Source organism: Perca flavescens, chromosome 4, assembly GCF_004354835.1.
Source record: "Perca flavescens isolate YP-PL-M2 chromosome 4, PFLA_1.0, whole genome shotgun sequence".
In the NCBI taxonomy this organism is placed as follows: domain Eukaryota; kingdom Metazoa; phylum Chordata; class Actinopteri; order Perciformes; family Percidae; genus Perca; species Perca flavescens.
This window is the reverse complement of record NC_041334.1, coordinates 14,687,293-14,714,628: the sequence shown is the minus strand read 5'-3', so window position 1 is coordinate 14,714,628 and position 27,336 is coordinate 14,687,293. Positions and strand designations below refer to the sequence as shown.

Here is a 27,336-nt window from a genome sequence, read left to right as displayed (position 1 = left end):
CCTTCAATCAGATACAGATACCGTACATGGCTCACGTGTCCATGTGTCTGAAATATTGTTTTTTTTTTTTGTCTTTTTAAAATGTTGCGGTTTTCAAGTCCTTAAATTTTGTTAATGAGATTAAAATCCAGGATGTAAGAGCATATCGTTGACAATGGCTAACACATTAAGAAGCAAAATAATTAAAATAAAATGTGTTCAATTACATCAGTTTGCACAATTGATTATAATGAATTGTGTGTAGGCCTATGCATTGCCAAAATACTTCACATCAAGTATTTAGCGGTTTCCCCACCTTCATGACTGTACTGTGCACCAGCAGCAGGAATATGACATGGATTCTTTGTTATTAGCGCCATCTATCGTTCACCTGGTTGTTTCACATCTGCAAGTCAGCGAGACACTTTCCCATTCATTTTACTGTAATTGGTTAGGTGGTGTACTCTGAGGCAGTGGATACTATATACATCTAGTCTTTACATCTCTGTACTACAAAAAGGTGTGTGTATGTGAGCTCAAGCAACTGAACACATTGTGGACACGAGCCAAACTGTTTTAAGATTGGTTTTACTATACAAAATAATTTGTGACAAACTCTTGCTCATAAAAACATATATATATATGGCACATCATAGCTTAGCCTACATGGCCAAGTTTTGGATGAAAAAAAAATTGAGGATTTATTGTATTGGTCTTCCATTACAGAAATGAAACGGCAGCAATGGGACACAAATATCATGTAAATATCTCTATAAAATGTAAGTTTGACCAGAGTGTACAGAACATGTTTCTGAAATATTGCAATGGTTCAAAGACAAACGGTTGCTGTATTATTCAAATACATTTACACTTACAATTCTTAATAAACGGCTGTAAAACTGTCCGTATGAACCAGATTTTCATTTTCCATCCGGTTAAACATCTTTCAGGTCCCTGGTTCACTGTCATATAAAACCTTGTGACCATAAATAAAATACAATAAAAAAAATACATGGGAGCAGATCCAAGCACAGTGAAGAGTTACAGCAAAAAGAAATATTGCTTTGCTTATTGATCACTTTATGTGAAAAAGCAAGCAGTGCACAAAATTTGAGAGTGGTTCCCCCATTTTCTGTAACCATTTGTGGGTGTCCAGTGTCCAGTGTCCAAAAAGCACATTCATAGCTACATTTAACTTCAGAAGGTGGGTAAAGCTGTTTGGTAAACCAACAGTCCTTGTGGAGAAGCACTGAGAACTGAGATCCTCCATATGGAGCAGGTACACTTTGTCCTGATAAGCATTAAGTGGCAAGGCGGTAGGTGTTTTAGTGGTTCAAGCGTTCCCCGTCCGGAGAGACTTTGTCGACATATTCTCCCAAACGTCCGTTTCGCTCTTTGCTGATAAACAGCACTGAGGCATCACCAAAGCTCACACTTATGTTTAGGGTTCATGGGAGCATCTGCTTTGCAGCCAAAGTGGCTTGAGAATTCGCGTGAGTTGGAGATGGTGCCGATGACTCTAAATCTTGATGGACTGTGAGGATCTGTGATGACGCCCTCATGTGAGCTTTCGGGTGTCCTGACAGAGCACCATACCTGCAGGAATAATAACAGATAAAGAGAAACAAAATGAGGGATTAATAAATGTTTCCGCATGGTCCTTTGAAATTATTTTGCCGATTTTAATGAAGATTTATAAAGAGACTTCTTGACTGAATTGTTTTCATCGCTCATGATTTTTCATATTCATTTGAATTAATTTCTTGTCATTAGAGCACTTTTAAGTGTTTTTTTGAAGTTATTACATTTTAAATATCCTGTCTAGTGTTCATATATGTTTGGGCTTGTTTTATTCTGATATTAAACTTAAAGCCCCCTTTAGAAAAAAAAAAAAAATGAAGCAGGAGATATATTGTGTCCTAGCAGTTAAACTTTGAAAATGAACAATATTAGCATATTCACGGATTGTGGCGTAGATGACTATAAAACCATATCAGACACAAATTAGTATTCAAAGCAGAGTATTGTCTATTCGTACGTCTTAAAACATGTCTGGAGTGGAGCTTTAAGAAATGCAGTGAAAACAGCAGTAGTATCAGTGTGATCAAGTCAGAAGAAACAATAGGAATAATATGAGTGATACCAACCTGGGCAAATCCTACAAAAAACAACTGATGGTTCGTCATTCCCAGGGCGGGCAGCGTGGCCTCCTCGCCGTTCATTTTGATCCAGTTCCCATAGGCCTTCGAAAGCAACAAATGGCCACGTTACACACATGCAGTCACCGTTTCTCACTCATGTAAACACGTATAATGATATAGACCAAGGGGAAATAGAAGATCTACTTTAGGTTCTGCAAAGTGTTATTTCCCTCTGGTTAACATGTACCGCGTAATGCAGGCTGCTTTTACTTCCATGTGATTTGCTCCTCTGCTTCATAGCTTTTGACCTTTCATTACATGGAAAGAATGTGTGCATGTGAAGAAGTAACCAGAGGCTGACAAGGCCACTCATCACCACCTGTTGCACTTCCAGGCTTCACTGTAAACCAGACAAGCTGCTTATTCCAACACAGATGAATGGATGTGACCCACAACAAAGAATAAACTAATGCAGGGTATTAATGTCAGATCTGCATGACTGTTTACTGGCCTTGTAAACATGCAATCTGACAATGTTGCTGTAGAGAAAATAATAACAGCAGTGGTGAAAACTATCTCTCCTGCACTAGCATCTAATTGTTTGTCTACCATCAGTGACAGTGTCACTACCCGATGTGAGTCGAGTGCAGATGGGAGTCGCGCATGCTCAGATTTAAACGGTTTACGGCCTAACGTGTCATACTGAAATTTGTGAAATCCATAAAATAATAAACTTTTCTCATTGCAAACAATAACAGAAGATGGAAATAATTTCAAAAACATTTTAGCTATCTATGATTGTTTGACTGCAAACGTTAGCACAAAAAACGCCATTCAAGTGACAGCCTTTGTTGTGTTTGATTGCTAGCTTGTAGCCAGCAGTGAATGAACTGTGTTATGTAGGTCCATTTTTATTGTATTGACATTACAGAAGTCTCTCATTACAGAAGCAGGTTCTTGTAGGCTACTTGTCGCAAAGTGATGCATGCGCAACTCACATCTGCACTTGACTCACATCGGGCAGTGACAACAGAATGCCATTTTTGCTTCCATGTTTTAAAACATTTAAGGTTACTCATGCTTTCTATCCGACATCAGACCTTGTATGCGGCCTTGAGTCCACCGTTGTCAGCGATGTTCTCTCCCAGAGTGTGTTTTCCATTCAGAGGCTCCTGGTTGATGCTGTAATTTCCGTACTGCTCCACCATGCACTGCGTCTGCTTCTTGAAGGCCTCCACAGACGAGTTCTTCCACCAGGGACGCAGGTTTCCCTCCTTGTCGTATTCCCTCCCTTTAATTAAAAAGTGTTAACTATTAATTAAATCATTTAGTATTAGAAGGATGATATCTTCCATCCTCTTAAAATGTAAACTGTTCCAAATGGAAAACTGTTTACCAACCTTGGTCATCAAAAGCATGAGTCAGTTCATGGCCCATGACCACTCCAATTCCACCGAAGTTAAGAGCTCTGAAAAAAATCATGCATTTAGAAATTCCTATTGTAAAAATCTATGTAGCAAACCTTTATTACAATACAACAGCTTTTCAACAGTTGTGTGTATGGGCAATAAGAAAACTGTTGTGAGGAAAAACACTTTTTTGCCAGGAGTTAGATGAGAAGATCAATATCACTCTCATATCTGTCAGTTCAATATGAAGCTGAAGCCAGAGGCTGGTTGGTTTAGCTTAGCACGAAGACTGGAAAAAGGGGGGAACTGCTAGCCTGGCTCTGTCCAAATGTAACAAAATCCATCAACCAGCACCTCTTAACATAATAGATATGTTTAATCTGTTTAAAAACCAAAGTGTAAGCGACAATTTGTGGTGTTACGCGTTTTTTTGCGATTCTTTCTTGTTGAGCTGCCCACATCTCAGATTTGTTCAGCAATTCAAAATGAATCAAATCAAACTGAATATTCAAATAAAATGAATGAATGAAGTGAAACACATTTTTAGATTACATCTGCAGCACATAACAGGACTCGCATGTGTAGTTAAAGAAAAACAGCTGCTAAATGACATTTCCTTTGGATAATGCTGGTGGGTTGTATTTTGTTTTTACTACCAGTACTGTTGTATACTTCAGTAGTGTTTTGATACCATCTTTATTCCATGCTGCTTATATGTAGGGTTGGGTACCGAAACCCAGTTCCACTATGGAACCGGTAGGAATTGGACTGGATTAGAACGCAAATTTCGGTTCCACTTAATGTGTCGACTGTAATATTTTCCCTCTGGGCTCACCAAAACAGACGTAAAAGCATATTAACCATTCACTGCACGTGATCGCTAATAAACATATGACATCTTTGATGTCATTTTTAAGTCAGAATCATTTAAAAAAGTACCCGTTCGGCATCGGAATCGTAAAAATCCAAACCATACCCAACTCTACTTATATAGTTTGGGGGACTGAAATCAATGTTTAACTTGTTTTCTATTCTTTTCAAATAAAATCCATCCAACATGATTTTAGTAAGCCTGCAGTGCAACGCAGAAGACCTACTTAGGCCAGGAATGGCTGTAAAACGGAGCCTGAAGAATTCCTGCAGGTAGAACCATCTCATTCTTGGTTGGGTTGTAATATGCATTCACAGTCGGAGGGGTCATGCTCCACCTGAAAAAACAAACACGGAACACAGAACATGTGAGGTCGACATCAAGGACATAACAAATTCAGAATAATCGCCGGCTATGCTTTGCCAGGCTGACTGCAGATAAGTTTGAAAGGCATGGGAAGCCGCATGTGTCCCATCCCCTCCCCCCCCCCCCAAGCCTAATTAGAGACAAGGATCAGTTCAGCGGAGATAAATTGGTTGCATGGGAGCATTTGTGGATGGCAGCAGTATTCTGCTGACTCAGTAGCAGAAGGGGAATGTGTCCCCATTGGAGTGTGTAGCTTTCTCTCTGGCAAGCCGGGTGGTGGGGGGTGAGGATTTTTACTGGGAGCGAGCAACTCACTGGTTTCTGTTGGGGGTTTTCCTCAGCTGGTCCGCGGTCACTCTGGCTGAGAAGTTGTAGTACTGCATGACATTTTGAAAGTTAAGATCTGACACCACCTCGAACTAAAAGAGAGATGAATCAGAGGTGATCGTTAGGGGTTTTAGTGAGACATCTGTGAAAAATAAAAAAGGGATGGTTAGGACATATATATAGTTCCACATTTACCTACATCATTGAACACTTTGTCCAGCTTTGTGGCGTTCATGATGAACTCTGGATATCCAACCATGTTGTATATCGCATCTGCCTGTGACAAGTAATAAAAAAAAAAAAAAAAAAAAAAAAAAAAGAAAAACTGTATAAGACACATTTTCACACCAGGTGGCAGTGCTGTTTTTCTTAGCCACTTTTGCACACAAAACAGAACTCATTCAGATGTTAACGTATTGCTAAAGCTGCAGTAGGAAAACGTCCTGGGAAAGGAAATACACGTTATCTTTCTCCCACCTTTTCTTTTGCTGCTTTTTTCGTCTCTGAGTCCATCCAGCTTACATACTTCAGGCTGTCCTCAAACGCCCATTTAATCTCTGCAACCATATCCTCAGCCTGAGGCACAGAAGAGACAAAAGAAAGTCACGAAAAAGTCACAAAAGAACATCGTCTCACGCAGCAGGAGCCGCTATTTGCGAGGAAAGGACTTTCAAACGCTTACAGTGGCCTTGCTGTCCTCAGCAAAGGTGGCTTTGACAAACATGGCTCCTAGAGCAAAGCCCAGGGCGCTGTCTGTGTCGCTGACGCACAGCTTCCAGCGTGGCGTGCAGCTCTGTAACATCAAATCAACACATCAATTCATGTTAAGAAAAAAAAAAATGCATCCTCACTGTTAAATAGATTTTCTTTCAGTGTGTTACATTTCGTTCAATGCATTTTATCTGCTTCAGTCAGTCACTTCCTACAACTCCTAGAATGAACATGCCAAACCCCAGAGGATGTGGCTGGACTTGTACCATTCCACCGTGGGCTATTTGTGTAGGGGGAGAGAACTGTAGCGATGGTGCAACAGTAGCCAAGTGAGAGAGTTTCTCTGAAACATTTCTCCTGCAAAGCCCTGGAAAAGTGCCTGCTTCTCGCCCAGTGCATGCTGGGAAATCTGAACATTTATGATGGATTTCTCCCTATGTGTGAAGTGGGGACCTACACTATTGGTTGTTTTCTTGCTGGAGGACAATTTTTCAATTTGCCATTATGAAATAAATTTTTAAGACATTATAACAAAAACTATATCTGCATAGTTTTTAGGCTTTTTTGGATATATACAATTCATAAAACATGAACTATAACTGCCACGGTTTTTTACTTTCTTTCCTAAATAAATAGACTTTAATCCAATGACGTAGAACACTGAGGAGCCATTGAGTAGAAGATTCATCCAACAAGAAAATGAACACAAAGGAGAGAAAATAGTTGCCATCTTCTTGAGAAATTTGTAACCTCTTTTTGAGACAAAGCCGAGCCGTTATCTCTCTGTGGGCTGAGAGACAGTGGTAACAACAAGGATACCAAACATGCCATTTACAGCACACTCAAAACTGAAGCAATGCAAGCGAGCCGAACAGCAGAACACCAACAAAATGGAAATCAATGACGGAGGGGAGTGATTTCAGCAGGGAAAAGAGTCACATCCGAATTTATAAAAGTGCAGTTTCACTTAGTACGTTACTATTGTTTGACACATTATGTTTTACTATAATTATATTTTTTGAATTATATTATATTGCAGCGAGCGTTGTCTGCGTGGAGTTTTGAAAAGTGTCACCACACTTGCGACCCCCTTTTTCAGCATTGCCCTGACTCCTCACGTAATTATTTTCAACCACTTTGTCTCCATCTATCTTATAGCAATGGCTTTACATCTTAACTTTAAAATCAAAATCTCACACTCAAACTGCTAATTCATTGATTGCATTTAAAAAAACAAACAAAAAAAAACAACAGTCCCTATATGACAAAGTTGTAATCAAGTGAAAGGAAGGACAAGGACAAATGGGCATGCACGTATACATAGATATAGAGGATTAAGGTTGGAATGAGGAAAGGAGTGTTCTGAGCAAGCAACGGCAGTTGTAAATGCGTGCACGTAGGCACAGATGGAAAAAGAGACTCGTCTGCACTCTCACATGAAACAGATCCACAAAGAGAGACACACAGAGAGTTTTGGGGTTTGTTATTACAGCCTGACCCCGGTTGAAAACAAGGCTGAGGGAACAGGATCTTTCTCAGATAAGGGCCGGGAGCCTTCACAGTCAAACTGTTACTGACTGAGATGGTACAGCTTGCTGCCTAATCAGTTAGACAGGATACATGTCAAAGTCGGAATAGCTTTGACTGTGTGCCTAATTTAGGGCTGCACCTAACAATTATTGTCATTGTCGATTCATTTGTAGATTATTTTCTTGACTGATCGATTCGTTGTTTTGGTCAATAAAATGTCAGAAAATGGTCCAAAAAGTGTTTCCCAAAGCCCATGATGGCGTCCTCAAATGTCTTGTTTTGATTACAACTCAAAAGAGACTCAGTTTACGGTCACTGAGGAGTAAATAAACCAAAAGATATTCACTTTTAAAAAGCTTTCATTTCTTAAAACATTAACATCAAACAGATTTTAATTTAAAAGTTAACAACCAAATTGATTAAACTTTGCAGTTCTAGTCTAATTAAAGTCTCAGTTTTTTTCCAGGTATCTGGAGTGTAGTGGCATCTAGCAATGCAGATTATTTTGGTTTGATTAACAGTGGATTTAAGACATATGAGATTTTTGCTTTCGACCCAACACATCGAAGCTGAATGGAATTTTGTTTGTGGTGTTCAATTCAAGAGCAACGTCTCTGTCCAGAAACAATGTCCAAATCACTTTATTATAATTTCTTTTTCTTATTTTTTTTGGGGGGTTAAGCACAAAGAGAGGATATGATCTGTAGAAAAAAATCCGTGTGTCTGCATTTTACAAAAAGCCTCCTTTCAGTTGGAAGGAAACCAGGTTTCTCGTTTACATGAAGTTCTAGAAAGCCGGCTGCTACATCAATGCCAACATAAAGCACTGACTGATAATTTACATTTGTTGTAACGTCATGTCATAATGAAGGGGAAACTTCTGCTCCTCGGTTGGTGCCAATTTCCATTTAACTGCATTCAGTAAAAAGGAACCCTCTGCCGAGTGTCCCACACAAGAACAAGAGGTCAAGTGAAAAGCTCTGTACACCAAGCTGTTGGCTTTGGGCCACTTCCTCTGCCAGTGTATACTGGCCAAATAAAAAGCCAACAAAGCAGAAAGATAATAGCCAAACGGCAACTTAGATGTGTGTATCCGGTTTACCAACTCACTAAAAATACATTTTCTGGATGAGAATCTGCCACAGTAGTTTTATCCAGTTTTATTTTTATCTGCTTATGTAATCCCACCTCTGTTCAAATCTATCTGTGTCATGCTGGAAAACATGACATAAAAAAGGCCTAAATTTCATCTCTCACCTTCTTGGTTCCGTACATGACCTCAAGGAAGCGCTGCTCTGCATCCTGGAACCGTTGGTCCAAATTGGAGACAAGCTTCCTCACCACCTTCATTATCATGTAGTTGTTGAGTAGGCTGAAAAAAAAAAAGGAAAAATATCAAACTCATTGTTTTGTTGCCCTCTTTAATACTGCCTGGGTGCTTAACTTTTCAGTAGGAGGATTTGTGCATGTATAACTTATGTAAACAGTGTTAATACATGAACAGCCGGTGTTTGATGCATAAATGGAAAAACTATTTAGGCATACAAAGAAAACTGACCTTTTATTTGTTTTAGTTAAGAGGTCAGAAACTTGCTGGAGGTATTCTTTGGCATAAACAACCACCGGCTCGGAATCGTTGAGCGGCACGGGAGCAAACACTTCTGTGAGGTACGGCATCCAGTCCACCGCAGGAACCAGAGTCTGAAGACACAGATAGACACACTGAGACAACGTCTGGACACGAGCATGTAGAGTTCCTTTACAGTCCCACATCCTGAAGATTTACATTTCTATTTTCACATTATATAGCTTTCTTAAGTACTTTGCAGGAGCAGTCATGATTTGTAGAAAATGATTATTTTATGTGTTGTGTACTCGTTTTATTTTGGCAGGTCAAAAGTATATTATTTCTTTTCTTGTTTGTCAAGCAATTCTATTATGTTTACATTCTTGTCTTTTCATAATCATAGTTAATATTTAATAATAAGCTATTGCACTGTTCAATCCCTGCACTGTTCACTTTTGCACTACCTCGATTGCACATTATTATGGTCATTGCATCACATGGTCAGTCCATACCAGACCTTTGTAATCACTTCACAAATTGTTAACTCTTAATTTCTGTGAGGGATTTTTATGTATGTGAGATATATGTGTGTTTGTTGTGTTATGGTTGTCTAAACTACTGGATGCCTAAAATCCTCGGGATGAATAAGTCTCTCTCTCTCTCTCTCTCTCTCTCTCTCTCTCTCTCTCTCTCTCTCTCTCTCTCTCTCTCTCTCTCTGGATAGTTTTTTTTGTTGGGGTGGTATGAAACACTCATTGGAACTCTGGTGCAAACCAAACAACCGATCTCTGCTTTGCTTGAAAACAGGGATCTCAGTTCACTTCTAAGTGCACTAGAGTTCGGTTCACCTTAGGTGAGAAAGCGATCCGACCCAAATATAGGAAGTGAACCAAAAAACTTTATCGGACTTGACCAAAAATGTACTAGCCTGCAATTTAAATGAACTGAAACTTGCACACAATGTATGGACTTAAATATGATAACTTTCAAATCCATAATTTATTAAGACCATACATCATACACGCTCGTCGTCTGTGTGACAACACATCATCATCTCCCTCTCTCATCAGGGCCCTTCCTCTCCTTCCTATTGTTTGCCTTTCTTCCAAAATATTAGAAAAAAGCTAACTCAATCAAAACCCCATACATTTGGTGTTGCTCCATTAATTCTGAGACCAGCAAGGGACAGTGACATTTCTTTACAATGTTGGTCGCGCTTGACAAAGTGCAGTGTGAACGCTAACCGAACCAAATGAAAATGCAACAATCCTGCAACGTCACCGTCGAATCGCACCGAGTCTACCAAACTACAGGCGTGAAAGCGCCCTTACGGTCAGATCCTTGGCCTTCATCTTGTGGTAAATGAGCTCCTCGTCTCTTCTCTCGTCCTGTGGGACTGTGATGTTGGCCATGGTGGTTTCAAAGTCCACGATATCCTCCATCAGCGTCCGAGACGTCTCCTCTGAGCCGCCCAGGAGAACCCCTAACTCCGTCAGGAAGTTGAGGTATGCAGTCAGATACTGCAAAGACCAAGCAGGCAGCACAGTGAGGTGGAGGTGTGGGTGGGGAAAAAAAGGGGGATGTGTGTAAGTGTGTTAAAATTCAACTAGGAAAGTAATCCTAAACTATGCAAACACAAGCTACAATGCAGTTTGTTTTCCCCCTGAAGTAGAAATATTTATCTTTTAATATTTCTTGACTTTTTTTGCAAAAGTCTGCAACAAGCCTTTAGGTATTTTCATAACTTAACTTTTTTGTTTGTTTTTTGTTTGTATTCTCATTACAGAAAAGGCCTTGATTTGATGACCGGATTTGAGCTTAAATATCTTTCACTTTTACTGTCCAACTAACCACTGTGAAACCAACGATTTGTCCACAGTACCTTTTCATTTGCCGTTTTGTTGAGGTAGTAATCCCGTGAAGGAAGCCCCAGGCTGGACTGATCCACCTAGAGTCAAGAAAACATACTATGACCCCCAGTTCAACCCTCACAAACAACCTTTGTTTTCATTCCTGCCATGCCAGCATACCGAGGTAGAAGGTAGAAGCTGGCCAAAGATCATATCTGTGCCATTTGTTACGGTCTTTGCAGAGGAATGACCTCTCCTGTCAAACTACCAATCCGAAAGCAAGACCCGTGTGATAATGAGTGAAGTGTCCCCAGATTATCAGCAGAGATAAAATCCGTCCCCTGAGAGAAGCCCGTAAGAACTGCTTATACTGTAAATGTGCTCAAAAGGCTTCAGTGATGAGCACTTTCCGAGATGTAAATATATGATTTTAAATAAATGCATGTCATTGTGTATAAAAAACAAACTCCGGACCCTCTCACCTGGATGATGTTGCTGTTTGAGTTTTTGGAGTCAGTGCTGACAAACACGGTGAAGAAAGGCGAGGTGCGATAGTTGGCTGACACCATACGCAAAACCTCCTGGAAGTTGTCCTTGTCCCAGGGTTGGGTCAGGGCCCACCCTCCTATCTGAAACAGGCAGCGTTTAGGCAGACATTCACAGACCGCTGGATGCGAGGAAATTGTTTATTTTAATAGCAATGAAGGATTGAAATGATGAATGTGTTTGATGTTTGACCGCTTTAGGAAATAAGCATACCTGGTTGATTAGCTCCTGTAGTGGCTTAGCTCCTAATTCCTCAATCTTGGTCTCATTCATGCAGGCCTGATAATATCGCTGGGCCTTTTCCTCAGCCTTACTCAGACCTTTCATCGTTGTGTTTTCTGCCTCATTAAAAGACACAAGATTATGAAAAGCAAGCTGGTGAATGAAAAGCAAGCTGGTTTCGGAGCTGAGAAAGACACATTACACCTTTGCCTGGGGTGCAGGCAGCTGAGGACACTGTGAAGTCAAACAAGGACTTGTACCTAATAAATGCTTCATTACAAGCATGTTGTGCTCCCAGAGGTTGCTGAAAGGTCCCCAGCGGGACTTGCCCTCAGGGAGGGGGTTGTTCTTCACCCAGCCCCCACAGGCAAAGTTGTAGAAGTCATGGCAGGGGTCTACGGATCGGTCCAGGGCTCCCACCACCGCACTGGCCACAGTGATGCACGCCTCGGTTAGGCACAAGCCCGGGTGAGCTGCGGGAGAAAGCATTTTTTTTTTTCACAAGAACAATAGATAGTTCATTTTTGAACCCTCTGCATTTGAGCACCACTGTGGGTAATCTGAAAATATTTCTTGGCAGGACATCCAAATACACATACGCATGCGAGTTTTCAGACCATCTGGAAACTATTATTTTATAAGAAGTAAGCGGCCAAGCTAAACAACCTGGAGGGAAGATCTCTTCTTGTAAAAAATCCTATATAAATAAAAGCTAAAATGGGAGGCTTGATGATCTTGTCTTTGTAGGAGGAAATGTGACACGTTAACTATTGCCAGCTGATCATGCAATTGTCTAATTAATTAAGTGGACTAGATAGATCACCAGATGAAGGTTCAGGATCCTGGTTGGATTTATGTAGATGTCTTAAAACTAAAGTCAGTCCCTTCGCTTTCAAAATGTATTCTGTGTTTTCCTTATGTTTGTGGAGGACTTAGGTGCATGTATTTTAGCGGGGGAGGGGGTGGGTTAAGGAAATGTTATGTTGTTCAATTTAAAAAATATGCAATTTTTCATTTTGGAGCATTATTATTACCATATCTGTGTCTAAAACATTGGAAAAGCTAGAGCAGATAATAAATAAACAACACTCAATAAGCTTAAAGACAAAACTTGCCAAAGAAGTCCACTGGGGACAAACTACAATCATTACATCTGAGAAATGTCATTTAGTTAGTTTAGATGCTCACATTGATTTTACATTCATTCGGTTTAGGTGGTGCCCAGAACGGCTAGGGTGCTGCGCCTAAGCCTTATAAATGGTAGGGAAAACCCTGGTATTTAACTGTGTTAGTGTGTTTTCAATACAACTACATTTTTCAGAAACACTGTCTTTTCTTCTCAACCCGTTTTCTTATGTAACCAAATTGTCAGGTGTGATCACGTTCATTCTCATTTGACTAGGTCAGCTGATGATGGGCAGATGACGTTACCCACGCCCAAAGTCAAATGCTTTAAAGAGAAGAGTTATTTATCGTGCCCTCAATCATTGGAATAATTGCCCGCTGAATATACGTAAAATGAATAGCAAAGTCTCTTTCCAGTACCATCTGAGAATGCACTATTTAAAATTCTGAGTAGGATGGACATATTTACTGTATGAATGTAATAATGAACGTAATACTGTAATAACGTATTCTGAATCATGTCTGATGATGTTTATAATGATGTCTACAATGTTTTACTGCTTTTAGATTATCATTGTTAAGTGATTTTTTTTTCCCTTTTTCTTGGACCCCAGGAAGATTAGCTCGTCCCACTTTGGTGACAGTTAATGGGGATCATTTTAAGTCTACACACAAAAGCTGTTTAACAGGAGGAGCTTTAGAAAACTAAAGAAAGTGTTTAGAGAAGTGCAAGTGCCGGTACAATTCCAGGGAACAACCTTCTTCTGATACTCGACTTACTGTAAAGACTTTCACCATCTGTCCATATAAGGTATGAAACAGAGACAAAGTTACGAGCAGTGATGAGGTTAGTACCCCGAGGAGAATTCATCCTTGTTCCTTTTATTATTTCAAAGTGTGATCCGACATACGGCTCTGAATGGGAGGAAGTGGCACTGGGTTTCCCATAGTATATTTGAGGAAACCAGCACAGTTGAGAGGCCGCCTGGATGTCATGGTAAATCCGCAAGCCCTTTTCCATAATGAACAAGCTCAAGGGAGAGATTTCAAGTTGTTTTTAGGCAGCTTAGCTGAAGGTTTGGCCTTGGTTTAAAAATAAAAAAACAACACGTATACTGTATTAAATAGCACAGCCCTGTAGTTTTTAAGCTGGATAGATAGATGCAAAAAAAATCATGTTCACCTCTTGAATGAATGAATTGACTTTTGTTTCTTTTTTTATACCTCTTTTGCATTCAGTAGCTTTATAGACACACAACCATCTTTTTTTTGTGTGTGGCATTTTTAGGCCTTTTATTTAATAGGACAGGTTGGACATGAAAGAGGAGAGAGAGGGGAAATGACATGCAGCAAAGGAACCAAAACCCGCGGTCGATGCGGCGAGGACTAAGTCTCTGTATATGGGCGCACACTCGACCAGGTGAGCTACTTTCATATTATTAGGGCTGGGCGATATGGAGAAAATCAAATATCACGATATTTTTGACCAAATACCTCGATATCGATACCGCAACGATATTGCAGTGTTGACTATTGGTGCTTTCACAAAATATTTACACAATGAAATTTTTGATAAATAATCATCAGTAATGTTGATATAATGACTAAGTGTGTAAAGGCAAATAATAGAACAGTTACAACAGTCTGGTAAGTTCAGAAAAGTACATCACTTTACTGTAACGCAGCCTTTAAAACCAGGAAAAGACAACATCTATGCAATATTACGATATCCAAAATCTAAGAAGATATCTAGTCTCATATCACAATATAATATCGATATATTGCCCAGCTCTACATATTATAAACAAAAAGGTAGTGCCCATTGAAGGAATAGTTTGACATTTTGAAAAAGATATCTTTATTCACTTGATGAGAGTTAAATGAGAATATTGCTCAGCAGCAGTGGTAGTAAAAACTGTCCTGTCCTGTTTGTAGTGTCCTGAGGAGTGTCCCGGGACACCCAGACACTGTCCTGTGACACCCAGACACTGTTTTGTGACTCCCATGACTGTCCTGTGACTCTCACAGGACAGTGTCTGGGAGTCACAGGGCAGTGTCTTACTTTCCCGGGACAGTCATGGAGTCACAGGACAGTGTCCGACTGTCCTGCTGGGACACTCCTCGGGACACTACTAACAGGACAGTACAGTTTTTGCTGCCACTGCTTCTCAGATTGCTACCACTCTCAGAAAAACTTCCCCTGGTCGGGCTACTTCACGGAGAGCACAGGTGTTTCTTTTCAGTGTAGGTCACCATAGCAGTGAGTTTGAATAGAACTCTCAAACTCACTCTGTTTGTAGAAGACCCCAGTGGTGATGAGAGATATAAACAGGCCCGCAGACACGACGCACAGCAAAAACAGCAGCCTCCTCTCTCTCGGTGTCCTGTCTGGCCAACATGTGGGCCCACGGCCGTGCAATAGAGTCACCTTCGCACACACAAAAAAAAAACATTTAAAAGTGCTTTACTTAATCCACTAGTCAAATATAACCATTTTGAAGAGGTTTAGCATGGTTAGAGACAATAAATGATCTTCAAATCAGCTTTAAATCACACAAACAGACTCTTTAATAATGTTTTGTTTGTTGAACTTTGTTGAACTAATGCAGTGTGGACAATATTGTCTATAGTCAAACAACCTCTCGCAGACTGGATGACAGGTTTGGTTTTAAAGCACAATGGCTTCTTTATCGCAGCGCTTACAACCCTCCTAGACAGAAAAGGTTAAGCATTCTTCTATTGTTCCCTCACTTCTAGCGCTCATAAAAGGATATTTTCCTTCTGCCCTAGATTGGGATGAAACACAATAATCCTGTTGAGCCACATCTGCCTCGCTGTGGTTCGCCTGTAAACAATGAGTCAATCAAAAGAGTCAGCAAAATGACTCAACAGTAACCAGTTTATAGACATTCTGCCACAAAGCTACCTGGGAAATTAACGTGAAAGAATGAATAAGTCACAGGAAAGTCCATGCTTTGTGGTCAGTGACTTTTTTTTGAAAATTGTTTTTAAATCAATGATTGGTGCAGGAGATCTTAACCCAGCACACCCTGCTCATGGACCTTTTCTACTAAATGTTGCCTTAGATAAGGCTGCCAAGGGAGTGTATTTCCTACAGGAATGATTCCAAGGCACTCATAAATCTTTCACAGGGCACATTTAACACTCTGGCCAGTCTTTGAGTATCACCGCTGTAAATAAAAGCTAGATCTTGGACCTCACATACATCCTGTGGAAGTCAATTACTCCTGTAAGTGTATATACTGTATAAAGATCCGATTTACTGCTATTAGCCTAGATGAGGGTTCAACAGTCAAACCTAATGGGACCAAATCAAATGCCAAAGCCACAGCGGCTTCTTAATCCCTGGAGCTCAGCATGTTGGGTTGGGTTGGACCTAAACTGGGTTTCTGAGTGCAACTATGAAAATCTCACTGCCAAGCCTGTGCGCTTTCCATCTGTAGTTTATCGAAACCCTCCATTTTATTACCCTGAAAACCATGGCAGAATGATGATGAATCCAAGCACTCAGTTTGAGCTCTTCAGGTATACTTTTGGTCAAATAAAGCATGTGAGGAATGACCGCACTGAAGCCTCTCCGCTGCTTGTTCTGAGGTTCAGAAGTCGACGAAAACGGTTTAAACTGTCTGTAAAAGAGTGGTTAAACCTTTAAAACGTGTCCTGGGCAAATCATTTTGCAGTGCTACTTTTTAAAACCATAAATTACAGGTATGGTAATAGAAAAAAGATGTTAATTAATTTGCCAATCAGCAGTTACTTACATAATATGCTAAGGGACTTTAACAAACAGGATCATGCAATAAAATGTACTGCATACGAACACATACACATACATAAAAATTGTGATAAAATAAAACCTACTCTAGGATAAACTACACAACAGCAGGATAGTGTGAAGCAGTCTGTGTGTGCAGATGTTAAGTCTGCTGTTTAACATGGGGATTAAGGCCAAAATGGTCTTTATCCATTTTGAAAAACTATCTGCAATCTCAGGTTTATCAGCCAATTTTTCACACTATATACTCAAGAATATAACTGTTACAAATTTACAGATTTAATAGTTAAAGGATTTAATTAATGTGTTTGTGTGTGTGTGTGTGTGTGTGTGTGTGTGTGTGTGTGTGTGTGTGTGTGTGTGTGAGATAAAATTTGTTTTCAGCTCTCTTTTGTAAAAGCGATCTTGATCTCTAGGAGAATTTCTGAGTAAATTATTTCTTAACTAACTAAGATTATTAAGGTCTCACAGTGAGACAAGACCTAACTCCAACAGTTACTGTACACATGTTGGACTTTGTTAAAAGTTTTTAAATTGTGTGTCACTGTCGACCAAATGACACACAGGTCTGTCTGAAACAAGAATTAGCGTTAACTTGACGGCTCACATCCCATAAGTTACGGACAGACATCAGATCAAGGACTGTAGTATCTGATGGTACGACAACAACAAAAATCTGCATTTCTAATCAAAGCCATTATTTTAAGTTTCCATTTTTCTGAAAAGGTAAGATTTTTTACATGACAGCAGTGTTATTTTCCATAAGTTGTGAAACCCTTAAAGGCATATACATTTTCCTTGGTACTGCACTGTATAAATAATACATTCTGATAGTAACCCATTCTTAGAACAGGATGTTTGTGTGTTTACCTGCATGGGCGATGATGGGTAGACGTCGTCACCGGTGGAGTCCACCAGGTCCTCCTCATCCAGCGTGGCTCTCTTATATGTTGACATCTGAAAAGTCAAATGCAGAAAAGACTCCCTCAGTGCCTCCATGTTCCTTCTTGCCCCTCTCCTCTCCCACTGATGTGTGTGTGAGAAGAGTATTCGTGTGTGTGACGTCTATTCTTCAGCAGTGTCTGAGGTTTCAGGGTAGGGTTTCCCTCTAAAATCCATCAGGAGGTATGCGGTATATCTGGTTGTAGCGCTTCCACTCAAACAACCGAGTTCACTTTCAAAGAGTGTGTCAGTCCTCTTCTTTCAATTGCGCTTTTCTACTCCCTTCAATTCCAACAACACCTCTCACAGCTCCCATGGCGACTGGCAGATCCCTCCTCCGCCCCCCTAACGTCACAGAACACTAACAACTTGCTCACTAAAGTCCTTGTGAGAGCTCCTTGTGGGTCCTCTCTTCCTCTATAGTTTTGTGGCTCTTCCTGGGCAAACTTTTTTTCCTGGACTTCCTGTTCAGCCCAGTCTATGCAAACACGGCACAAGAGAAGACGGAACTAGTGGAAAACAGGAAGGAGCACTGACTTGAGCGACTTGCATGACTGTGACGAAGTGTAGGGAAGTGATTGTGTGTGTGCGTTTGTGATGTGTGTGTGTGTGTGTGTGTGTGTGTGTGTGTGTGTGTGTGTGTGTGTGTGTGTGTGCATTCCCCAATGTGGTTTCACTTAGATTTGGGGAGGGAGCTTCACAGTTGTAGTTCACACCCAGTGTCTTTTCTATAGGGCATGAAACACTCGGGGGGAGGAGCCTTGAAAAAACATCCCCCCTACTGCTTGGAGTCGCTGCCCGTGGCAACCGTTACCTGATAGGCAGTTCGTCTCCAATTTAACCCCTCACCCACTGGGCCTCTACCACAACATACAAACACTGCATTATAGAGTATAAGAGTTTACTCATTAAATGCAGAGTTAGTGTATTGGATAGGGCTGTGCTCGATTAAAGAAATTCTTAGTCGACTAACACTCATTCAATTGTATCGACTAATCGTTGATTTAATCAACAGATCTGTAAATCTGCAAAAGCACCACTTTAATTCTTGTGTTTTGCCAGAGATGTGCTCGTACATTTCTTGGAAATAAGTCATTCAGCATGAAAAAAAACATAAAACATGACACTAATCGACAGATTAGTTGATTAATCGACTAAGAGAGAGCAGCCCTAGTATTGAAAGGTATTTAAAACGTGAATGATAAAAAAAACAAAAAAAACAAGTACTGGTTTAAAGGAAAGCAAACACAAAAGTGTGGGTCACCTCAAGACGTTACAACTAAACTTCTAACGTACTGTTCATACAAACACAGCGAGATCTACTAAATATGACATCCACACAGGACTAAATCTATTTATGATTAAAAAAACATATGTAGGGCTGAGCATATTTAAAAAAAAAAAAAAAATTCTCTCAGTCCAAAGTTTCAAATGTGTGTTAATCTTGATACATGTAAGCAAATGAATGTAAAACATTCTGATCTTGCAGCATAACATCACAAATGCAGATAGAGTGGAATGTCTCATCATATGCAAATTAATATATATCATGCTGCAACAACTGAAAAATAACTTAAATATATAAATGAGATTAATATATAAAAAAGGGCCTGTTGCATACAGCACAGACAACTGCAACATACAACCTGTGATCCAGGTAAATGGTTACCCTAACAACAAAATGTAACCCAGCGGGACCCCATCATTCTGGCCACTGTTTAAAGGCTGTTTTATGCTTCTGCGTCAAATCGACGGCGCACCCCGCAGACCACTCTGCGTCGACGCAAACCCCTCTACGAGCCCTCTGCTGTAGCTCGACGCGCGCCTCCAATTGCAGAGACCCCGAAAGGGTCACGACGCCGTAGGAGCGACGGTGTGGAGTTGACGCAGAAGGAAAAAAACTTAAGTGAGAGGTTGGTTGTGTCACATTCAAGGGAGAAGAGGCTGTGAAGTCCATTAATAAATGACTGTGTAGCAGGCACAGAAATACAAGGAAACAAAAAAAATCAGCTTTTGGCACTGGACTGAAAGAGTTCCAAACTTTGGAAAAGTTTGGAACTTGCTATCACTCAAAACCTGACAGACATATTTTAATACAGGGCCTAACAACAAATTAACAGTTAACAGAGTTTTTCATGTTTTTTTAAGCTGTTGAAGATCTGTTCATAGAGCTAGGTATTGTTCAAACATTCTTTTTAGATTATTTTTTGGGGCATTTTTAGGCCTTTATTGACAGGACAGCTGAAGAAATTAAAGGGGAGAGAGAGAGGGGAATGACATGCAGCAAAGGGCCGCAGGTCAGAGTCGAACCTGGGCCGGCTGCGTTAAGGACTAAACCTCTATATGTGGGCGCCCGCTCTACCAACTGAGCTATCCGGGCACCCTCGTTCAAACATTTTTGATACCAATACCGTGACTTTGATACCGGTTCCTAAACGATGCTTTTTCGATACCAATTTTATAAAACAAACAAAAATAAATTACAACATTACGGCCATCAGCGGAGTTTGACATTCAAGCCAGGGTGGGGGGCAAAAAAAATAAATAAATAAAAACTCATTGTAGCAGCTGAGACCTGGCCTACCACTTGGGTAACACAGCATGAGCACATATGGATTTAGGCAAACTTTATTGCAACGTTGGCACGGCAAGATGTCCAGACTAGTGCAACAGTAATTTTCTTTTTTTTGCGTCCTGCATAGACAATGTTCTCAGGTGAGAGGCAGAGCCGTGTAACGTGAGACAGCCAATCACAAACAGTATTAGATCTTGGTAGAAGCATGCTACATGCTTATTGGCTCACTGACGCAGATGATATCTACTCTGTACTGTATTGAAATTAGGTATTGAATGACAAGGCCTTTTTCGATACTCGATACTTTAGAGGCAATTCGGTTGGCACCTAAAAAGCATTGAATTCGGCACCCAGCCCTATTTGTTCATCAGTAATTAAACAAGTTTGCAAACACAGGTCAAATAGAAATAGGTTTTCATCGTATGATCAGCTGATTATTATACAAAATTCTCATTAGAAAATAAGTTACCTGTGATTTATATAATCTGATTTGAGTTTAAAGAAATCAAATGTTATTTTAAGACTAGTAGACAAAAGGTCCTACAGCTGAAACACGAGGCACTACAGTACCAGTGCTGTAAAGAGGGTATTGATTAACCTCAGCTGTCTGTCAGACAGAGACACAGCTCACTCCAGACTGATTGCTCAACACAATGGGCCTGTTTTGACCTGGATCCAGCCTGAGTGCTCCAATCACAACCGGGCTGCTCTAAGTTCGTGTGTTTTTACCTGGCAGTAACGTGTCTCCAAATGTGTCTTGAGTGGCCACTTGTGATCGGCTCCTGCTTCCCCGCTCCATATGCAAATAAACACGTACATCATTTCCTTTTACTAACTCCGTGGAGATAGGTCTGGCAATGTGAGACTAATAAATTACAAAGTAAGAGGTTTTGACATTAGAGCAGAAATGTCTATAGTAATATTGGGGACGTTTTATAAAGCAGCACCGGAACAAAAACAGCGACACATCCCCGACAGTATAATAATACTAATAATAATACTACTAATAATAATAATGATAATGATAAATAATAATAATAATAATAATAATAATAATAATAATAATAATAATAATAATAATACACGGTTCACTCTCAGTGGTTTCTGGACGTGAGAAAAAACCTGAATGAGTACGTATTTCCGCTCACAGTTGAGTAGGCGGTCCTTAATGTGGCCCAGGACACGTACCTATACACACTGCTAAAAGAATGTGGTCACATGTGGCCCGGACCACCTCCGAATGTGGTCTGAGTGATCAGCTCTCAATGCGTGCTCAATGCGTCCCGAGTGCGTTTTCCCCTATACTTTGAGCTGCCCACTTGTGATTCGATCCTCAGATTTTAATACCAGCCCAAAACGGGGCTAATGTAATACAATGCAAAGGGAACTCTGAAAAGAAAGAATCCTGACTATACTTTTTCTAAGTACAATTTCAGTCTGCCCCTTTCTGGATAGTTATCTTCATGCTCTGGCTGGCATGTTTCCATTTGAACACCAACTGAGCACGAGACAAACAAGTGGCAGAATATAAACATTTACAGATTAGACTTTTCTTGTAAACATAACCTGGAGGCAGTCCAGTGGCAGATCCATGCTTTATTTTATTTTCCACTTGTTTCACGCAAACATGTCACAGAGGAATGTTCCCACCACAAACATTCCAGGGAATTCCAAACAAACCAGATTCCTGTTAACTATCAGACAAGATGCTGCAAATCAACCCCAGTAACACCGGGAGGAGGGGAAAAACTAAATCATATACACCCTCCCTGTGTTTTTAAACTCTGTTAAACCCAGCTCCCGGCCAGCTAAGTCACCTTACGGCTTACAAAAGGACTGTTGGGACAAAAGGGGACTAAAGTGATGAGAGATGCAGAGAGACAGACATGGAGGGAGGAGGAGGGGAGAAGCAAGAGGCCGACCAATTGTTTTTATAACACTTTCAACTACATAAATGGCTTGAAATGACCTATAGCTGAAAGCAAAAAGAGCCTAATGGGGATATTGATCTCTCTCACTCTCTCTCTCTCTACACATGCATTTGGTCTCCATCAATATTTAACCTACAATTCATGATCACAGCTGTTCCATTTAACAAAACAAGGAATGCTCACTGCATTACTCAAACCAAATTTTACCTCACTAAAGTATTATTAAACTGCTTCGTGGTCCACAAAGCAGAGCAACAGATGGCCGTAACCACTGGCACAGACCAGCGTTGTTGTCGCACACACAAATTCCTCAGCACACAATCACTGTTTTTGAACCCTTTCCTGACATTGGGTTCTGTGCAGATGTGCTTGCACATGTTGCCACACAGATTGACCCCCGCTGGAGCCAAATCCCTTAGTGACAACACTGCATAAATGTGTAAATGATATGTAGTGACTAATATCAGCCATTTCTTGGGAGTTATCTCATGACTTCCTCTTCTACATCCTCGTCCACATTATCCTGAAACATGGAATTACAAATAAAAATGTGAGGGCATCAGCATGCCCTAACTTGCTGCAATGGTAGGATAGGGAACGCTGTGTCGAATAACATCTGTAAAAACTATTGAGGAGTCCCTGTTGATGTCCTAACTTTCTGGTAGTCACGCTAAGTGGCAACTGGGAGCTGTTTGAAACTACAAATGATGCAAGTCTCATAATAATAGCCTTCGGTCAAGGACACTTTGTAAATCTCCCATTGTGTCCCACTCATCCCTAAAGATGTCTTCCCAAAGAAAAGCTGATAAAAAAAAAGGTATGATGGGGTCACAATCCCACGGTTCTTGGAAATGACGCGAGGCCTTGGCCTTTGACTGAGGCCGTGAACCACAATAATGCGTCGGTAATAAGTCACCGATCCTGCAAACCAGACCGTTACTTGTAGTGCAGGGGGCATTCCTCCAAAAATAACTGCAGTGTGTTTGTGTTTGGGATTGGGTAATGCACATACTGTTGCGTACTGTGTTTGGCAATTTGTTTCTGAAGAGAAAAAAGAAAACAGGACAAACATTTATAGAAGACAAAAAAAAAAAGTATATTGTAAAGACATTAACTAATTAAATTAATTAATTAATTCAAAACTGATGGGATGGAAGGAGACTGCACGTGATTTACAGCCCTGTTTGACACATTTTGCATCCGATGAAGGGCAGCGAAGTTAACCACTGTGGGAAGCCAGTCAGATGCAAGGGCAAGATGTGGTTTCAGACCACAGAGGAACAATAACTGAAGACTACACGCCAGATCTAAGGCTCATATTCAGTGTGACACGTTAGTTGACCTATATGTGACTGCCGTCATCGTGTTACTGTTGAAATACAACTTCTGCTTTTTAGTCTCATTACCTCTCAGTCACATAGAGATGACACAGGCAGCAACCAGAGCAAATCAAAACTTTCTTTTCAGGCTCAGTTAACCATTTTTGTCAATCCCAAAAGAAAAACACGTAGAAAACATTCCAGAAATGCCACGCTGTCAAATAATGTATGGTAATGGCATGTGGTAAACATGACCACGCTACTTCTTTACTACAAGATCAAGCAACCACAGTACAATCGGTTTCATCCTGATGGTAAACTGGTTGAATACATTGCAACTACATTATGTAGTATTAGTATTACAGGGTTTCTGCAGGTTTCACCAAGTCAAATGTAAGACTCTTTAAGGCCATTATGAGTGAAATTTAAGAACTACATCACACCATAAAACAAAACGTCAGATGTCAGAGCCCAGAAACATCATTTAAAACAATTCCCCATTTTATGTCTGCGACACAATCCGAAAGAGACTTGTAGGGCTGTTCTCGATTGAAGAAATCCTTAGTCGACTAAAACTCATTCAATTGTATCGACTAATCGATTAGTTGATTTAATCGACAGATCTGTAAATCTGAGTTTCTCTGCAAAGAGTCATGCAAAAGCACCACTTTAATTCTTGTGTTTACCAGAGATGTGCTCGTTATGTTTCTTAGAAATAAGTCATTCAGCATGAAAAAAAGCATCAAACATGACTAATCGAGTAAAGAAATCTAAGTTGACTAAGACCAAAACGACCGATTAGTCGACTAATCAACTAAGAGGGAGCAGCCCTAGTTGATTGGCTGCAATACAAGTTGCATGTTGGTCTCATTTGTAGTCGCAGTACAGCAAATTCTATTTTAGACTAACGAAAGACACCACGGAATCAAAAAAACGACATTCTAAAGCGCTGCGGGAGTATTACAATTAGGCATCAGCATTACGTGGACGTAGGAAAATAAAGACCTGTCTAAAATGATTTAAGACCTAGAGCACAATACGTTTGGCCTAAAATTTTGACTTTTTAACCCTGCTGGTATTAGGTTGTTTAATGCAATGTGGCAGAGTATGCCAGGTCTTCACCCTGTACAATGTACAGTATGTGCTTGTACGTTGACTGTACGTTCACATATCAAATGCAGCAAACAAACCGACATGGATGATGACTCAACATGAAGACATTCACAAATACAGCTGCTAGCCACTGCAGCTCCAACACTTAATCTTTTGTGTTCAGCCCCCTCTGCTTGTGGCTGCCTGAAGGCCACAGATAAGACAGAGTTGTCTCAGGCTTTAGCTCCTGAGTATTTATGTCTGGACAGCGATGGAAATGTCTTTCTTTTCACAGCACACAGAGGTTTCCTTTGCAGAAAACACCCTGATAATGAAGTAGTCACACACGAAAAGCTTTTCCAGGCAATCAGCTTTCCCCTGCTCTAGGGCAGTAAACTTTTTAAAAGGTAGGATTGTTAAACAAAGCCGAGGGACTTTCACCAGAATCATAACACGTTTATTTTTAGTCATGCATGTGCACTGTTGCTTTGAAAACACAATAAGGAGCTTGTGTTTTCTCTCAGATGGTTATTAATATGCAGGTTGTAGCTCTTAAATTCTTCAGATTCCTGCTTGACCGAGGACTCTAAGTCATTCTTCTGTGCATGTTTCAGGCACTCTGACGTATGTGCAATGATCAAATATCACCCAGTCAGGCCACGGTATCACCGTCACGCACTAGAACTACTGCAAGCAGCCAAACGGTAGTAAACATACCATGATACTCTCTATTTACATTCAATATTTATATATAATGGTATATTTTAAAATAACTGGATTATGGGGTTTTTATGTCACCCAAATGGAATTTACAAGCTCCTACATGACTTTTCTCTTTTTTTTCAGAATAAGGTCAGAATTAAAAAGGAGTGGCACATGGAAGCTTGCTTACAATGGGATTTTCAGCCAACGCACAATAGACAGATAACAAGAGATTACCTGTTCCTGCTGTTGTTATGGCGCCCTACAGCACTCTCCCTCTCACACCTAGGTAATGAATAACTGCAGAGTAAACCAAGCTCCATCCAGAGCCGCGTACTGTTATTAAACCTATCAATCACTCAGGCATTAGCTTGTACAATTAGTGATCTGTGTCTCTCATATTTCATGCCTGCGCAAAAAACTGTTCCCTGAAGCAAGCCATCTAATAATATTCAGCATACAGGTTTGAATTTGTAGCGCCATATTTTGGCATTTTGAACTGCTTCATGACTTAGACCAACACATAATAAAGCAGAACTAGTCCTTGAATGCTACAGAGTAAGAAGACACAAAATATCTGCCTGTGATAGACTTCATGTCCGGCCCAGCTGACTTTAAAAAGGGATGCATTCTTTATTTTGGCAATAAATCGTCTTTAATAAGTTACAGCTGTTGGGCCTGTATCCAAAAGCTGTTTTCCACTTGAATTGTTTTAATGTCCTCTTCCGGTGAAGCACTTTGAAACTTCTGCTTTTAAAATTGCTACATAAATGATATTTTGTCCACCCTTTTAACTGATTAACAAGATGATCCCTCTTTGTGTGTTTTGGGTGGGCTTGTGTTGCACAAGCACACCAGTTTACTTTAGTAAGACACTTTACATCTGCCATTGTTTTTCTACACTGGTTTATGTTCAAAGTTAGTGTTTGCTTTTAAGAATTTTTTGGATCGACTGATCTCGTTCATAGAAGTTGCTTAAATCTCCTCTCCAAGACCCCAGATGATAAATGAGCTCATACAAATCCAAACTAACATTTAGACAGTAAGAAGTAAATATTAATGTACTGCGACCATTAAATCAATCAAAACAAGCATGTGACTGTATTGTGGCTACACACTACTTTTGGTGTATAAGATATGGTTTTGGTTGAAGGTGGATTTATTCAGCATAGGGGCTAAACTTAAATACAGGCCCCTGAAAAATATTGAAATGTTAGCCTGTTGGGTGGTAGAGGGGACATTGTACTGAAAGTACCATATGAGTGGCTGGTTAGTGGGTGTAAAAAAATCTACTGAGCTACAGTGGAAATGGAAAATAGTTTGTGAAACTTAGATGAAAAAAAAAAAATTACAAAAAACACAGCCAACATAGCGTATAATAACATTTAATGTATAGTGGCAATGTCAAGTCCCTATTGGAGTAGGCTATTACAAAATATAGATCAAAACACAAGGCAGCTGCGGTGCGTTAAGGTCACTGAACTTCATGTAACGTTAGGCTATCAGAATGAGAATCAGAAATGGGTTTGCCACAGTCATTTGCATGTAGGCTACTGTATAGGTCACGTATACAACGTTATATAGCCTAAAGTTATGTGAGAAATATAAATCACAAAATTAACGAAACGTTACATTAGTTTATTGCGAAATGCCGCAGTAAAACATTGTCACGTCTGTAGTAATCAACTCCAGCTTAGAACTTAACACATGTGATGTTGTGTCATGCGTTATTTTTTTTAAATTTTTATTTGTTTAAATCTATATATTTTTACCTAACGGTATATTTGAGTAGAGGACATGTTCTTACCCTGCAGTCAGACGGTCGGCCGCCACTCTCCGTGACTCCGGTGTGCTTTCTGACCGGGGGACAGCGAGGGCTCCTCTCAGCTGAAGAGAATGCGCTTCACTGTCAAGATAGTTCACCTCCCCCTGGAACCTACTCGTCAGCCGTTACCCCGGAAATCATCTCGCACTGGCGTAAACACACAAAAACCAAAACACGCTGTAAATGAGAGGCGGTGCGATGAAAATCTAAACTCATCTCTCAGGATATCCTGTGGTTTTAGTGTGAAAAGCCGTCAAGAGCGACAACAACGAGCAGCCTCGTTTTCAGCACATTTATATATTAACTGACAGGTTGACTGAATTGAGATACTTTGCAGCAAGGGTCCCATCGCTGCATCCGGGGCTTATTGCCGTCAAAGACGATTGTGATTGGTTTTTAGAAATGCAAAACGAGCCAGAGCATTATAAAAGCTTATTGTGGTCAATTTTTTTTTTCGTCATAAATTGTTTTGAGCACATTTGGTGGTCCATTTCCAACCTGATATAGGCA

General features: G+C 40.3%; 1 protein-coding gene across 2 annotated transcripts; it reads right to left on the bottom strand.

Annotated features, from left to right (window-relative positions):
• Positions 1-550: 550 nt before the first annotated feature.
• Positions 551-27,108, bottom strand: ece1 (endothelin converting enzyme 1). 2 transcript variants are annotated; one of them, XM_028576112.1, is made up of 19 exons: positions 26,809-27,108; positions 17,311-17,397; positions 14,934-15,072; positions 11,780-11,992; positions 11,511-11,635; positions 11,234-11,380; positions 10,784-10,849; positions 10,233-10,421; positions 8,893-9,035; positions 8,592-8,706; positions 5,776-5,886; positions 5,571-5,669; positions 5,293-5,370; positions 5,082-5,185; positions 4,627-4,737; positions 3,521-3,588; positions 3,221-3,411; positions 2,127-2,222; positions 551-1,575 (listed from the first exon to the last, which is right to left on the bottom strand). In XM_028576112.1, exons 2-19 carry the CDS (start codon positions 17,395-17,397, stop codon positions 1,399-1,401), a joined length of 2,259 nt encoding a protein of 752 aa, XP_028431913.1. In that variant the 5' UTR covers positions 26,809-27,108; the 3' UTR covers positions 551-1,398. The 2 variants fall into 2 exon arrangements, with proteins under 2 accessions (XP_028431913.1, XP_028431912.1); XM_028576111.1 differs by lacking the exon at positions 26,809-27,108 and having other exon boundaries at positions 17,311-17,963.
• Between the last annotated feature and the right edge of the window lie 228 nt (positions 27,109-27,336).